Here is a 15,289-nt window from a genome sequence, read left to right on the forward strand (position 1 = left end):
TAAGAACCATTTCATCCTAACGTCGGAATAAACTGAGAAGGAAACTCCAGCTGGGGACTGCCACTGTCTGTGTTGGGGGAAGAGAGGCGAGGGTGGGGGATGGGGGCCCTGTTCAGCCACTGTCCCTCCTGGGACAGCTTTGTGGGGCTGGGCCCTTGGCTGCCCTCTCATAGCGATCAGCGATTATGATGAACAGCAGGGCTGCGGCAGCCTGAATGCCAGCCAGCAGGAAGAAGTAGAGATCCATTCGGCATTTGTTGATGTTCCCTGGAGAAAGGAGGGGTTGGCATTTGGGTCAAGGTGGGGTTTTCAAGGGGCTGGCAGCTGAAGTCACAGTGGGCAATGGGTGGGATCTGAACACACTGGGCAGATGGTCCTCTAGCACTGGGCTGCCCTGGGTGTTTCCTGTGGTGTCTACAATGTCCTGTTAGCTGGCTGTTCTTTTAGGGGCTTAAAACAGACCAAGAAAGGTGACCCTGAACTAGACTGGCAGGGTTCCAGAAGCAGGAAGGTGCCTTGGAGATCTGCTGAGTTCATAGACTACTTTTGGATAGTTAAGGTCATGGAGGCCCATGGAGGGGAGGCCACACTGTGGGCAATGGGCTAGGTTTGGGCTCCAACCCCGTTTTCCTGAGTCTAATGTGCCATTTCCTTCTGCCTGGGGTCAAAGCACTTAGCAGTTGACACCCCCTTTCTAAGCCTCCTTCCAACAGTGTCCCATTCCCAGGGAGCCCCCCAGACTCACCAGTATCCTCCGGGCAGTACAGCCAGCCCCTTGGCAGTGACAGTAGTGCCACCAGGCTGGAGCCCAGTAGCGAGCCCACCCCGGAAAGGCAGAAGAAGATGCCCATCAGGGCGCCCTGCATAGAGCGTGGGGCTTCTGAGTATGCAAACTCCAGGCCTGCAGAGAGGGAGGAAGGATTACCCAAGGGGCTGGGGAAGGAGCAGAGAACTGGGCCACAGCTCCCAACCCACCCCCCACCAAACCCCACTCCTGGCCTCCCCCAGATGGCCCCTTGACTCTGCCTGGCTCATCTTCCCTGTCTGGACCTGTCCTCCTGGTTGCTCCCACACTGCTGTCTCCCCTCTGCCCCTTCCTCCTGGGTCGCCCACCTCAAGTGATGGCACCGCTGAGCCAGCCCGGTCTTCACCCTCTCTCTCCTCCACCCTCTCTGCCCAGCTTTCACATCATCAACACATCATTTTGATGCAACCTCAGAAGTCTTCCCGAAGTCTGTCCCCGCCCCTGTTCCCTCTGCCCTGGGCCACGTGAACAAAGGGACGGCAGAGAGGACCCCCGTGTGCCCAGGAGCCTTGGAGAGGGACTCGGAGGAGATGGCAGTTAGACTGGGAGGGGAAGTCTAAGTCCCCTTAGACTGAAGGGGAAGTGGGAGTTCACATCCAGTCTGGGAAATAGGGAGGTAGAGAGGACAGCAGGTGCAAAGGCACAGGGTGGGGAACATGGCACCAGGGGGCCTGGGGGAAGTTGCCATGGGAAGTGCCTTATTCACCTCTAATCCCCACTGGAATTAGTGCTGGCAAGTCCCCACTGGGTGACTGCAGCCCTGCTCAGAAGATCCTGCCTGCCTCCATGAAGACAAACTAGAGGCTGAGCCCGTGAAACCTCTTACTTCAAGGCACCACCAGGCAGAGCCCATCACCTGTGCAAGAGCGGGGGAGGGGTCCAGGGTACCTGCGATGCTGGCAAAAATCTCACTGATCCCAATGAGCAGGTACTGAGGGGTCTGCCACCAGATGGACAGTGGTGCTGCGTAGTACGTGTCCTGCCCAATCTGCTGGGACACTGTCTGGTTGTGACTGATGTATTCTAAACGCTTCATCTCCAGGATTCCTGGTGGCAGAGAGAAGGAATACAGTCAGATCCACTGTAGGCAGCTTGTGCTTAGTCTCTTCAGTCACGTCCAACTCTTTGCGACCCCCTGGACTGCAGCCCACCAGGTTCCTCTGTCCATGGGATTCTCCAGGCAAGAATACTGGAGTGGGTTGCCATGCCCTTCCTCAGGGAATCTTCCCAACCCAGGGATCGAACCCATGTCTCTTATGTCTTCTGCACTGGCAGGCAGGTTCTTCACCATTAGCACCACCTGGGAAGCCTTTAGGCAGCTTTGTCCATGACAGAGCTTGGCAGGTAGTGGGTATTCACTAAGTAGCTAGTGATTGACCAGGCATCAGGAAAGGAAATGAATACTGGCCCTCCCGCTATTCCCTTTTTGCCCTGGCTGCTAGAAAGCTCAGAACTAGATTTTGCACTCAATAACAGTAACAGCTCTTATTAATTGAGAGCCTGTTATGGGTGAGACAGCTAGTGTGCATTCTTGTAAATGAGAAAGAACTTCAAGCAATCAGACCCAAGTCACAAAGCTGATAAGTAACTGGGGCTGCACCTGTGCCTCATTGTGTCTGGTTTCAAAGCTGGCCCGTTGCCATGACATCACATGACTCCTCTGCGGCAGCATCAAGTATTACAGTAGCATTTCTAACCTGGCTTTCAAGTTTATTTTCTCTCCCTTCATTGCTTAGGAGACAGCTGTGCTCTGATGGAATGAAAACCATTTATGTAATTAAGTGACTTGGGTTCCAGTCAAGGCCCTGCCACTGGTTAGCTGTGTGACCTTGGGCCAATCACTTAACCTCTCTGAGACCCAGTACTTTTATGCAAGAAGCTCAGTGGCAATAAATCCACCTGCAATGCAGGAAACTGGTTCGATCCCTGGGTTGGGAAGATCCCCTGGAGAAGGTATTGGCTACCCACTCCAGTATTCTTGTCTAGAGAATACCACAGACAGAGGAGCCTGGCAGGCTACAGTCCATGGGGTCACAGAGTCGGATATGACTGAGCGACTGAGCACGCACACAGGAATAAAAAATCCCAGGATTCTTGTGAGGGTGATACAGGACAAAATTGACCAAAGTACCTAGTTGAAAAACAACCTAGTTTGGTTTTCATCCTTTCATCCTCAGTAAACAAACACAATTCTGTTTACTGAGCTTTCATTCCTCTGGCTCCTACTTATGATCCAGGCATGGTGCTAAGTGATTTATTGACTTCATCTTGTTTAATCCTCACAACACTCCTGTTGGACCACATTCCATGAGGGCAGAGTCCAGGCCCTGCATAGTGTCTGAATGAATTACTCTCTCCTTTTTAAAGATGAAGTTCAGAGACACTAAGAAACTTCAGGATCATTATGTCACAAAGTGAAAGGGCTGAAGTCAGTACGGTAGCATGCAAAGCTTCTTTTATCAGAGCCCTTTCTTGTAAGCAACTTCGCAGCTTCAAATCCTTTTGAAATGGAAGAAGGAAGAGAATAAATAGTAAATACTTTTTGAAAAAAGTCCCCCAACCACTGAACAGCTGTATGTCTTTGGAAAACACGTTCTACACACTTACTGAGTACCTATGTTCATTATACATGTTGTTGTTCAGTCGCTCAACAAAGTATGGGGTCTTTGCGACCCCATGGACTGTAACCTGCCAGGCTCCTCTGTCCATGGGATTCTCTGGGCAAGAATACTGGAGTGGGTTGCCATGCCCTTCTCCAGGGGATCTTCCTGACCCAGGGATCAAACCTGGGTCTCCCACATTGCAGGCAGATTCTTTGCCATCTGAGCCATCAGAGAAGCCCTCATTATTCATAGCAGTGAATAAAAAAGAAAAAAAATTTCCCTGCCTTTAGGGGGCTTACATACCACTGGGGAGAATCTTTTTTCCTCTCTTGACCTGAGCTTCCTCATCTGTCAAAAATGAGAGGAGGCTGGACTCAAGGAGGAGGGTCTCTTTCAGCTCACATCTTCCAGAAACCAAGACTGGCACCCACAGGTGGAGGGTGTACTTGGCCCAGACCCACAGCTAGAGCATCAGCCCCTGGGGGAACCAGCCTCCCTCCAGCCCCAGACAAAGGCCATCCCACTCCCCCAGGCCCTACAGTGCACCTGCCACAATGACTGAGGTGAAACCAAAGAACATCCCCAGCGCCATCTTCTGCAGAGCTGAGGGAAGCAGCTTGCAGCGCAGCAGTAAAGGGTCAAGCAGGTGGTCCTTTACAGGCACCAGGATCAGCAACACTATGACATTGGCCAGGAGCAGCCAGGCTTCTGGAATCTGCAAGAAGAAACCAAGAGGGGCAGGTGAGCAGAGCAGAAGGAGCTCTGGACTGGAGTCGGCAGACCTGGACTCCATCCAGACTGTCCCTGCGTGACCCGGAGTCAGTCTGTTCCCCTCCCCTGAATGTACACTCCTCGGCTTTGCAATTAGAGGACGGATTAGATCAGGGATGGCAAACAGCTTCCTTTAACTTCTATCAGTTAGCTGTGGCTGCCTGGAACATTCATGGGCTCAGCATGAAAGAATGTCGAGATTGATTAGTGATGTCTGCCATGGGCAAGGAGTGAGGTTTAGTAGCAAATATTCAGTTAGCCAAAAAGTTCATCGGAGTTATTCTATAAGGTGTTACAGAAAAACTTGAATGAACTTTTTGCCCACGTAATATGTCATTTATCTGCCAGTTCTGAAGAGTCTTTGATTTTAAGAGTCTCTGAGATGGCAAGGAACTCATTTGGAAAGTCCTGGTGCAAGGCAGAGATCTGAGTATCTGGAGGATCCAGAGAGGGAGCAAGGGAGGAAGAGATGAGGATGCCCCGAGTGTGTCTGATCTGAGGGTCTGATGCAAACTGGGCAGTGAGGCCCACTTCAGAGCAGCAGTGGAGTGAAGCTGGCCTGAAGTCTTATACAAGCTACAGCTGAGCTTTGGGGCAGGATGCCTGGACCTCCAGGTGCATTTCCTATATTCCAAGGATGCTCTGTCACTGGGGGACGGGAGTGTGGAGGCCGCTTCAGTCTTCCTTGTCTCAGAGGAATCCCCCAGCCCGGCCCGAGATTGGGGCTGAACGCACATGTGTCTCTCACCTTGTAGATACTACCCTGGGCTCTCAGAGTCTCGGATCTGTTGGTAGGGCAGTTTGGGAAGATGTTCGGGATTTGGAGGTGAAGACCTTGCAGGACGTACGTGGACTGCATCTGCCGAGAGAGCTAGAAGTGAGGCTGGAACAGAGCTGGCCTCCTCACCTCCACCCCAGGACACTCCCAGCTCCAAGTCAGGCACTCCTCTGCAGTAGCACAGGGCAGCCAGGGAGCTGTCCCCTTTCCTAGTCTCAGGGAGAAGAGACCACACCACCCTCCTCGCTCCTGGGGAGCTTCCGTCACTCTGCTCCCAGGCCTGAGGGCTACGTGCCCAGCTTTGCTCCAGAGCTGGGGTCCCAGCTGGTCTGGCTCATGTTCATGTCTCCAGGGCCAGCATAGAGTACTCGTGGATAAATGTTTGTTGACATGGGGAAGATAATGACATGGCTGGCCCCATGGGGAGCTCTTATCTGACACTGAAGCCAAGCTGAGTCACACAGGTTGACACAACTGGGGATGCGTAGCCACTGATCCACCAGAGTGTCCTTGGACACAGTGGCAGAAGCAAACTCCAGGGGGCTCTGCCATCCCAGGTGTTACCCTGTTAGTTGCTCTGTGAGGGAGGGGGATCTGAGAGAATCCCACAGAAGGGCCAGGAGGCAGCGGAGGGCCCTTGTGTTGACCAAGGCAGCAGCTGTTTGCTGACTGGTATGGAAGGATGTCAGTGTTCTAACAACTGGTGTGACTGGGGCTCACCGTGGACACACATGTCCCATCACAGACAGTTTCTGCCTCTGTGCTGTCCCCAAGTAGCAGGCGGACCCTGAATGACCCCCATCTTCTGCATCTAGAAACAAGATTCCTAGAGAGCAGATGTGGGAGGCAATGACTTTGGGGCCTGGGGCTTAGAGATTGGAGTTAGTTGCCCACCCTCCACATACTCACACACTTTTCGGGGCAGGAGGAAGCAGTGGTTCTCAAACCTCGCTGAGAGTTAGCATCATCTGAGAAGTTTATTACACTAGAGACTCCCCTGGCAATTCTCTTTCACAAATCTGGGGGTGAGACCTAGGAATCTATATATTTTTTAAAAACTCTGCAGGGGATTCTGAGGCAGAGCCAGGGCTGGGAACTTCTGTTGCAAAGCACTCGAGGTGCTGAGCTTGGCTCAGACTTGCTGTAGGGTCTCAGGTAACTGACCCACCTTCTCTGGGCCTTCATTGCCAAGTCGGAGAATCAGAATGCTTCAGAGCTGTCTGCGCCTTTAGTCTAACATGAGAAACTGAGGCTGGGAGGGATGGGGTGATTTATTCAGTCACTGGGCCTCAGACCTGTCTCCAGAGCTCCTTGTACACTCAGTGAATTTAATTATTGGGACAGCTTTGCATCAGGGCCCACCTGGCTGCTACAAGCCAGCAGTTCACTTTGTGAGGCTCTCTCCCTGCAGTTCGAAGTAGGCGATGGCACGCCATTCCAGTACTCTTGCCTGGAAAATCCCATGGACAGAGGAGCCTGGTAGGCTGCAGACCATGGGGTCGCTAAGAGTCGGACACGACTGAGCAACTTCACTTTCCCTTTTCACTTTCATGCATTGGAGAAGGAAATGGTGACCCACTCCAGTGTTCTTGCCTGGAGAATCCCAGGGACAGGGGAGCCTGGTGGGCTGCTCTCTATGGGGCTGCACAGAGTCGGACACGACTGAAGCGACTTAGCAGCAGCAGCAGCAGTTCACTTTGTAAGCCCTTTCCCGATTCCACAGGGGAGATGGGGGGAGGGGCTGGTAGTTCAGATGGTAAAGAATCCACCCACAAAGCAGGAGACAGGGGTTCGATCCCTGGGTCGGGAAGATCCCCTGAAGAAGGAAATGGCAACCCACTCCAGTATTCTTGTCTGGAAAATTCCAGAGACAGAGAGGCCTGGTAGGTTACACAGCCCATAGAGTCGTGAGAGTTGGACATGACCTAGCGACTGAACCACACCACACTCATTCCATGTGCCCAGAGCATCTATGGTGAGAGATGAGACTACTAAGGGGCCTAGGGAGCCATTTCTTCCCGAGTGAAAGGGCAGGGGTGCTGACCTGGAAGTATACCATCCAATAGGGCACCAAAGTCACCATGACGGGCAAGATCTTCACCAGCACCTGGAAGTTGGCGATGTCCTCTTTGGGGGAAGGGCCAGGCTGGGGCAACCTCTGGTCAGGCAGCAGCTGGGCACTGGGAGGGTCTCTAAGGGGCCAAAGAGGCAGCAGATTAAATGGCAGCTACCGTCACCACCACCATGGCTACCTTCCCACCTCCACCATCATCCCCTACTTTAATCCCCTTCCCCTTTCACCAGTTATCACAGCCACCATCTCAGAAATCACTGCCCTCCTCTCCTCCACTCCACCATCAGCGTCACTTTCACCGACATTATCAACATTTGCACCCCTACCAGCATCATTAGTACGGTGACCACAGTCACCGAAGCCATCCTCTCCACGGAGTTCTCATTGCTATCGCCATTAATTTTTTTTTGGTGTTGGCACTGCCACTGTCAATACGATCACTATCATCCCTGAAGCAGAGGTGGTGATCAAGACTCATTCCATCCTAGAGCTTCAGCCTCTTGGGTCCTAGGGGAAGTAAGACCAGAGGCTGTGGCGAGCAGAGTCTTGGGAGATTTTTTGGCTCATAGTGTTGATTTGCTCGGGAATCAGGGAAGCCCCCATTCATTCCTGACTCAGGGAAAGAGGCATTACAATTTGAGACACTCCAGTTCCCCAGGTGTGGTCTCCAAGCCCATCCTCCTTAACAGGCAACGTGAAAGCCCTCTCCCTACAGACCAAGGAATGGAGAGGTAGGGGTGGAGGGGACATTATTAGGAGGCAGGAAGAATCAACTTTTACCCTTTGCCCTTTGTCTTGAGAAGTTTCTAATCCTTTTCACCCAAGAGCCTTGGCTCATCCTTTGAGATGCCCAAAGGGACCATACCAGTGCAGTGTGATGGTCATCATGAGCTTCTCCCCTCCCAGTTTGTGATGCCGTTTCTTGGCTGAGAGATGGAGTTTATCTGCCCTGCCCTTGAATCTGAGCAAGCCTGTGACTGTGCTAACCAACAGAGTGAGGAAGAAGTGATGCTCTGAAACTCCAAAAGGCCTTCAAGGGACACGAAGCTTCACTTCCTGCCCTTTGGGACATTTTCTCTTGGAATGCTTCCTTTCTTTCCTAGCCCAAACACCTTACCACCCGGGGACAAGGCCACACAAAGGGGAACCAAGGTGCGCTTGCTGACAGTCAACATAAACTGCCAACCAGGAATGTGAGCTGTCTTGACTGTTCTAACCCTTACAAGCCCCCAAGTGACTGCAGCCCCCATGGCATCACAAGAAGCAGAACTACCCAGGTGAGTTCAGTGAACCACAGGATTTTGAGAGGCAAAAAAGGTGGTTGCTTAAGACATTAAGTTCTGGGGTGGTTCATTAGGCATCAATGGATCATTCAAACAAAACCTTACAGCAATGTACCAGGTTGGGAGAAAGCATGCTGTATACCTTTTCTGTCTAGATTCCACTCTAGATAGGAGCTGTAACTGGGTCCACAGTCTAGAGACAGGTTTGCTTAGCATAAGTAGTCAATAAACTCAGGGAAGAGAGGGGCAAAAGGCAGCCGTGGTGCAGATGCAAGGTTATTCAGAACTTTCCTCCCTTCTTGTTTAGTTACTCAGTCATGTATGACTCTTTGCGACCCCATGGACGGCAGCATCCCAGGTTTCCCTGTCCTTCACCATCTCCCAGAGTTTGCTCAGACTCATGCCCATTGTGTAGTTGGTGATGCCATCCAACCATTTTGTCCTCTGTCATCCCCTTCTCCTCCTGCCTTCAGCATCAGTCCTTCCAATGAATGTTCAGGGTTGATTTCCTTTAGGATTGACTGGTTTGATCTTCTTGCAGTCCAAGGGACTCTCGAGAGTCTTCTCCAACACCACAGTTCAAAAGCATCAATTCTTCAGTGCTCATCCTTCTTTATGGTCCAACATCTCACAACCACTATATGGATTTTTGTTGGCAAAGTAATGTCTCTGCTTTTTAATATGCTGTCTGGGTTTTCATAGCTTTTCTTCCAAGGAGCAAGCATCTTTTAATTTCATGACTGCAGTCACCGTCTGTAGTGATTTTGGAGCCCAAGAAAATAAAGTCTGTTACTGTTTCCACTATTTCCCCATCTATTTGATATGAAGTGATGGGACTGGATGCCATGATCTTAGTTTTTTGAATGTTGAATTTTAAGCCAGCTTTTTCACTCTCCTCTTTCACCATCATCAAGAGGTTCTTTAGTTCCTCTTTGCTTTCTGCCATAAGGGTGGTGTCATCTGCATATCTGAAGCTATTGATATTTCTCCCAGCAGTCTCGATTCCAGCTTGTGCTTCATCCAGTCTGGTATTTCTCATGATGTACTCTACATATAAGTTAAATAAGGAGGGTGACAATATACAGCCTCGATGTACTCCTTTCCCAATTTTGAACCAGTCTGTTGTTCCATGTCTGGTTGTAACTGTTGCTTCTTGGCCTGCATACAGGTTTCACAGAAGGCAGGTAGGGTGGTCTGGTATTCCCATCTCTAAGAATTTTCCAGTTTGTTGTGATCCACACAGTCAAAGGCTTTAGTGTAGTCAATGAAGCAGAAGTATATGTTTTTCTGGAATTCTCTTGCTTTTTCTATGATTCAACAGATATTGGCAATTTGATCTCTGGTTCTTCTGCCTCTTCTAAATCCAGCTTGAACATCTGAAAGTTCACAGTTCATGTACTGTTGAAGCCTTGGCTGGGAGAATTTTGAACATTACTTTGCTAGCATGTGAAATGAATGCAATTGTGTAATAGTTTGCACATTCTTTGGCATTGCCCTTCTTTGGGATTGGAATGAAAACTGACCTTTTCCAGTCCTGTGGCCACTGCTGAGTTTTCCAAATTTGCTGGCATATTGAGTGCAGCACTTTAACTGCTTCATATTTTAGGATTTGAAATAGCTCAACTGGAATTCCATCACCTCCACTAGGTTTGTCCGTAGTGATGCTTCCTAAGGCCCACTTGACTTCGTACTCCAAGATGTCTGGCCTTGGGTGAGTGATCACACCATCACAGTTATCTGAGTCATTAAGATCTTTTTTGTACAGTTCTTCAGTGTATTCTTGCTACTTCTTCTTAATATCTTCTGCTTCTATTAGGTCCATACCATTTCTGCCCTTTATTGTGACCATCTTTGCATGAAATGTTCCCTTGGTATCTCTAATTTTCTTGAAGAGATCTCTAGTTTTTCCCATTCTATTGTTTTCCTCTATTTCTTTGCTTTGTTCACTTAGGAAGGTTTTCTTAACTCTCCTTGCTATTCTTTGGAGCTCTGCATTCAGATGGATATATCTTTCCTTTTCTCCTTTGCCTTCTGCTTCTCTTCTTTTCTCAGCTGTTTGTAAGACCTCCTCAGATAACCATTTTGCCTTGTTGCATTTCTTTTTCTTGGGGATGGTTTTCCTCCCTTGGGAAAAGAAACTGGTTTGGCTGACTTCTTAGTCTTTCTTATACTTAATATCGAGGTGGTATAGAATTCTGTCCCAGGTGCCTTCACTGGTACTATCATCTCCACAACCGCCAGCTCTGCTGCCATGGTCAGCATTTATTGCCAGAAGTTGTTGTCACTTATAACACCGTCATCCCTATATTCACCACTTCCATCACTGTCAAGACTGTTAACATCCTCATACTTTCTACAGTTAGTCCACTGTCAATATTACCACCCCCCTCATCTCCATCACCATCCTCAGGCATAGAGGTGCCCATCATCATGAAGGGCTACCCCTGGAGCTGATCCAGAGTATCTTTAAACTGGATCACCTGGCCCCTCCCCCGAGAGCCCCCTCCTCACCTGGCAGAGTGTCGGTGCCACAGTCGGGGACAGCAGTTTTGGAGAGCAAGTTTGAGCATGGAGGACACTTGGCTGCCTGTGGGCGGTTTGATGATGAAGCTGGGGGTGGCAAAGAGGAAGATGAAGAAGGCCAGGCCCACACAGCCCACAACGATGCTGTAGCCCAGCAGGAAGTTGATGTTCTGTTGGATAAAGGCCACCACCAGCAACGACAGCATGGCACCCACATTCAAGCTCCAGTAAAACCAGTTGAAGAAGCGGCGGCTGGCATGGCGGCCAAGATCCATCACCTGTCAGGCAGGGGTAAGAGTGAAGGCCAAGGAGGTGTGGTGGCACCCTGCCATGACATACTCTCTGTGACTGCATGACCCTCCTACAGAGACACTTCTTGCATCAATGGGTGGGCATTCTGGCACTTTCCTAATCCCTGATCACTAAGTAGATGCCCAATAATATTTGTCAAATGAATGAATAAACCCTTCCCTTGGGAGTCACTTGTTAATGATAAGGACATTTTGGCGCAGCTGTTTCTTCATGCCCTTGACACACATTGCTTTTTTATTGTCACTAAGTGGTGCACACAACAGATGTCTCAGATGCAACTTTGTTCATTTCTAGCCGATTTATCCCTTTGTGTTTGAGCAGACCATAGTGTGCATAACCTTCACAGTCAGAAAAAAGCCAGTCAAGATCTCAGGTCTGCTCCACATTATTAAATATGATTCATGTGTATTACTGGAAGAACAAAAGTCCAATGGAGAATTTCCTCTGCAGTTTGGAGATGCAAATAGTGTTTTCAATTGTGCCCCCACCCCCACTTGCCTCCCAGTCAAACAAAGTTGGCATAATCAGGGAAAGCAGAAGTGATCCCAGACACAGCCCCAAGAGCAGACTTTGGCCTGATTAAAAAAAAAAATTCAGGCCCCTCAGCAAGGGCAGAAGGGCTGAAAAATCTTTACCCAGGATTTGGATCAATCTGCGACAGCCAAGCCCCAGGCCCACTTCCGGTCTGCTGGCTTGGGTCAACTGTACTGGCAGCTGTCCTGCTCCTAGATCCTGGTCCAGATTCTGACTCAGCAGGTCTGGGGCAGGGCCCGGACATCTGAAACCTGAAAAAGCAGTGAGCTCTGGAAGTCACCTCTCTAAATAAGCAGTTCTGTACCCCATCACCCCTTCAACAACTCCCCAAATCTCAGAACCTATCATTCTTCTTCTACCCAGATATACATATATCCATTAGCTAAGCAGATTTTGTCAAGCTTTAACTTCTGTGATTGCACTAGGAAAAAGATAACTAGATATTTTGTTCCTTTTCCAAATGTAAGATTATCATTCACACAGATGCATTTAAAACTGCATCCCTTTGGCGATTTTGAGGGATCCTCTTGGCAATAAAGAGGGAAAGGCCTGTCCACTCACTAAAAATCCTTGCTTTCAAGCAGAAAATCGAATAAGTCCCATAACGAGCAGTCACTCCATTTATTAATTGGATGTAAATGAATATGACAATTGCAACTCTAAGGGGAAGAGCAGACAGCCCATTCAGGATATAAATGAGTTCTCCCAAAATGCACAGCCACTTTGTTGCAAATGATGGATGGCCCATTCTGAAACCAGCAAGTGTGTTAAAACACTTGGCTCCTGTGTATGGCTGTTCTGACAGATGATACCAACCCTTCCCACCCTCACTGCCCATCTGACTGTCCCCCTGAATTCTGCAACAGCCCCCTCACTGCTCTGGTGTGCCCACTCTTGTGACCCCCATCAACTGTCTACCGTGTGGCCAGAGCCGTTTTAAAGTACTCAAATCTAATCATGTCCATCCCTGCCTCAAATCATTTTAGTGTTTCTGAACTGCCCTTGGGGTCAGGCCAGACCCCCAGGCAGTCTTCCAGCCTGGCCTGCCCCCACCCAAAGTCCATGTTGCCCAGTGGCTGAGCTTCTGAAAAGTCAATTCTGCCACCAAGAGGTGGGAGAGACAAGAGGCAGTAGATGGCTGAGGGCCTCTGGAGGTCAATGAGGTCAAGGCACACGTTAAGGCCACCTGGGGATGGGGTGGGATGTCAGTGAAGAGGAGAGTTAAGGGAAGATGATAGATTCCCAGTGGCAGATTGTGGGAGTCTCCTGGTCTGAAGGAAGGTCAGTGGGGGCTGGGAAATGGAGAGGGCTGTCCTGGGGGCACTGAATCCCCCATCAGCAAAGGAATCCAAACAGGCTGGGTGAGTCACTCTTTGGCAAGGACACTGGAGACTATGTTGGATGCTGGACTGTGGATGACAGCTGGATGCAATGATTCTTCCTAAAATGTCCCCTTTCTGATTGTAACACATGTAATTACAGAGCATTTTAAAACAGACAGGTAAAAAAAGTACAACTAACTGGTCCAGTGGCCTGTTCCCACTACTGTTATGATTTTCCCCAGTTTCTTCCTTTTGTGGACACCTGGTCTTTTCATATGGCTGTGATCATATTCTGTATGCAGTTCTGCATTGCTTTTGCTCATTAACATTGTAAGTGAGTTTTTTCAAATCATGTTACATATTTTAAAAAATTACTGTCTAACATCCCACTGAGTAGAGCTATCAAAATACAGCTGTGCTATTAGGTATTTTTCTAGCAGTCATGTACAGATGTGAGAGTTGGACCATAAAGGAGGCAGAGGCCCTAAGAATTCATGCTTTTGAACTGTAGCGCTGGAGAAGACTCTTGAGAGTCCCTTGGACTGCAAGGAGATCAAACCAGTCAATCCTAAAGGAAATCAATCCTGAATATTCATTGGAAGGACTGATGATGAAGCTGAAGCTCTGGCCACTTGATGCAAAGAACTGACTCACTGGAAAAGACACTAATGCTGGGAAAGATTGAGGTCAGGAAGAGAAGGGGACAACAGAGAATGAGATGGTTGGATGGCTTCACTGACTCAATGGACGTGAATATGGGCAAACGCCAGAAGATAGTGAGAGACAGGGAAGCCTGGCGTGCTGCAGTTCATGGGGTTGCAAAGAGTCAGACACGACTTGGCAACCAAACAACAATAAATCAGGTGATTACTCATTCAGTTAGCAAATATCTATTGAATTTCTCCTATGTGCCATCTTCTGTCCAAAAGCGTAGGAAAAAGGCTCAGAAGTTAGGATATTGGCCCAAGTGCCGAGGGTTTGAGAGTGGCAGAGCTAAGATCTGGACCAACAGGCCTGACTCCACCTCTGGCACAGCTGGCAGGAAAAGGCTTGCTCCTCTTGCAGGCCCCAGATCGCTATAACACACAAAGCTGGGGCTCCTGATGGGGCCTGAAGTCCAGGTAGTCGTATCCTCCTTTTGAGCTGCTTTCTATGAGACCTTGGAAAGGTTGATTAATGTCCTGAAAATTCAGTGTCCTCATCTGTAAAATGGGCATAATACCTACCCTGTAAGTAGTTCAGAGGATGAAATGAATTAAAACACGGAAAGTGACACATCGTCAAAGAAGGCCAACTTGGGTTGTCACTATTGTCGTTTTAGTTATTGGAATAAGCAAACCTCGACCCCCCCACCCCCCCACCCCCGCTTCTTTCAAATAAGGAAACTGGACCCGGGAAGGGCAAGTGGTTTGTCCGAGGTCACGCTGGCAGTCGTAGCCTCCTGACTCCCAGATCACTCCCTCTCCCCCCACACTCCCCGGCCCTCTGCCACTCACCTGGTCGGCCCCGAAAGAGGTGAGGTTGCTCCTGACGGAGCTGGCGGCCAGGGCGAGCAGCAGCAGCGCCGCGTAGAGGGTGGGGGCGCAGTAGGTGGCGCGCGAGGTATACTGGCATCCGGGCGAGGGGCAAGCGGGCTCCAGGCGCGCGGAGGGTATCTCTCCGCAGAAGGAGCTGCGGCCGTCGGGGAAGGCGGTGGAGGCCAGCAGGCCAGAGGCGGCTAGGTAGAGCAGCAGGCTGAGCACGATGGCGCGGTAGCGGCCCAAGTACACGTCGGCCAGCCAGCCGCCCACCGGCGCCAGCAGGTAGGAGGCACCCAGGAAGACAAGCGCCGCGCGGGACGCCTGCTCGCCCGCCCATTTGAGTTCGGCGCTGTTCAGGTAAAGCACGAGGTTGCCCGCGACGCCGAAGAAGGCGGCGCGCTCCAGCATCTCCACCACCAGCACGGCGGCCGCCGCGACCCGCCACCACCGACGGGGCCCCCGCGGCCTGCGCGCCAGGAGCCGCTGGCGTTCCTCCGACTCCCAGGGCGCCGCGGGGGCGCTCGGCCCGGGCATCCTGAGCCCCCTGCGGCGCGACTCGGACCCACCTCCTCCCCCGCTGAGCCCCCGCCCCTCCCCCGCGGCCTCACTCCTCTCCTCCCTTCCCTCCTTTCTCAGCCCCTTGGGGTCCCCCTTCCTCTCCCTTTCCCCTTCTTTGCTCCCCCGTCCCCTCTCCCGGTCTTTCTCGCCCCCACGGGGCCTGGGGGGCTACCCGGATTCTACCTCTGTGCTCCCTAACTCTCCCC

At 50.6% G+C, this 15,289-nt stretch overlaps 1 protein-coding gene across 1 annotated transcript; it reads right to left on the reverse strand.

Moving 5' to 3' along the window:
• Window positions 1-58: 58 nt before the first annotated feature.
• SLC15A3 (solute carrier family 15 member 3) lies at window positions 59-15,059 on the reverse strand. Its single transcript, XM_052662355.1, has 8 exons — window positions 14,502-15,059; window positions 10,826-11,115; window positions 7,002-7,149; window positions 4,928-5,038; window positions 3,955-4,123; window positions 1,694-1,852; window positions 746-901; window positions 59-267 (listed from the first exon to the last, which is right to left on the reverse strand). Exons 1-8 carry the CDS (start codon window positions 15,057-15,059, stop codon window positions 113-115), a joined length of 1,746 nt encoding a protein of 581 aa, XP_052518315.1. The 3' UTR covers window positions 59-112.
• Between the last annotated feature and the right edge of the window lie 230 nt (window positions 15,060-15,289).

Source organism: Budorcas taxicolor, chromosome 25 (assembly GCF_023091745.1).
Source record: "Budorcas taxicolor isolate Tak-1 chromosome 25, Takin1.1, whole genome shotgun sequence".
In the NCBI taxonomy this organism is placed as follows: Eukaryota; Metazoa; Chordata; class Mammalia; order Artiodactyla; family Bovidae; genus Budorcas; species Budorcas taxicolor.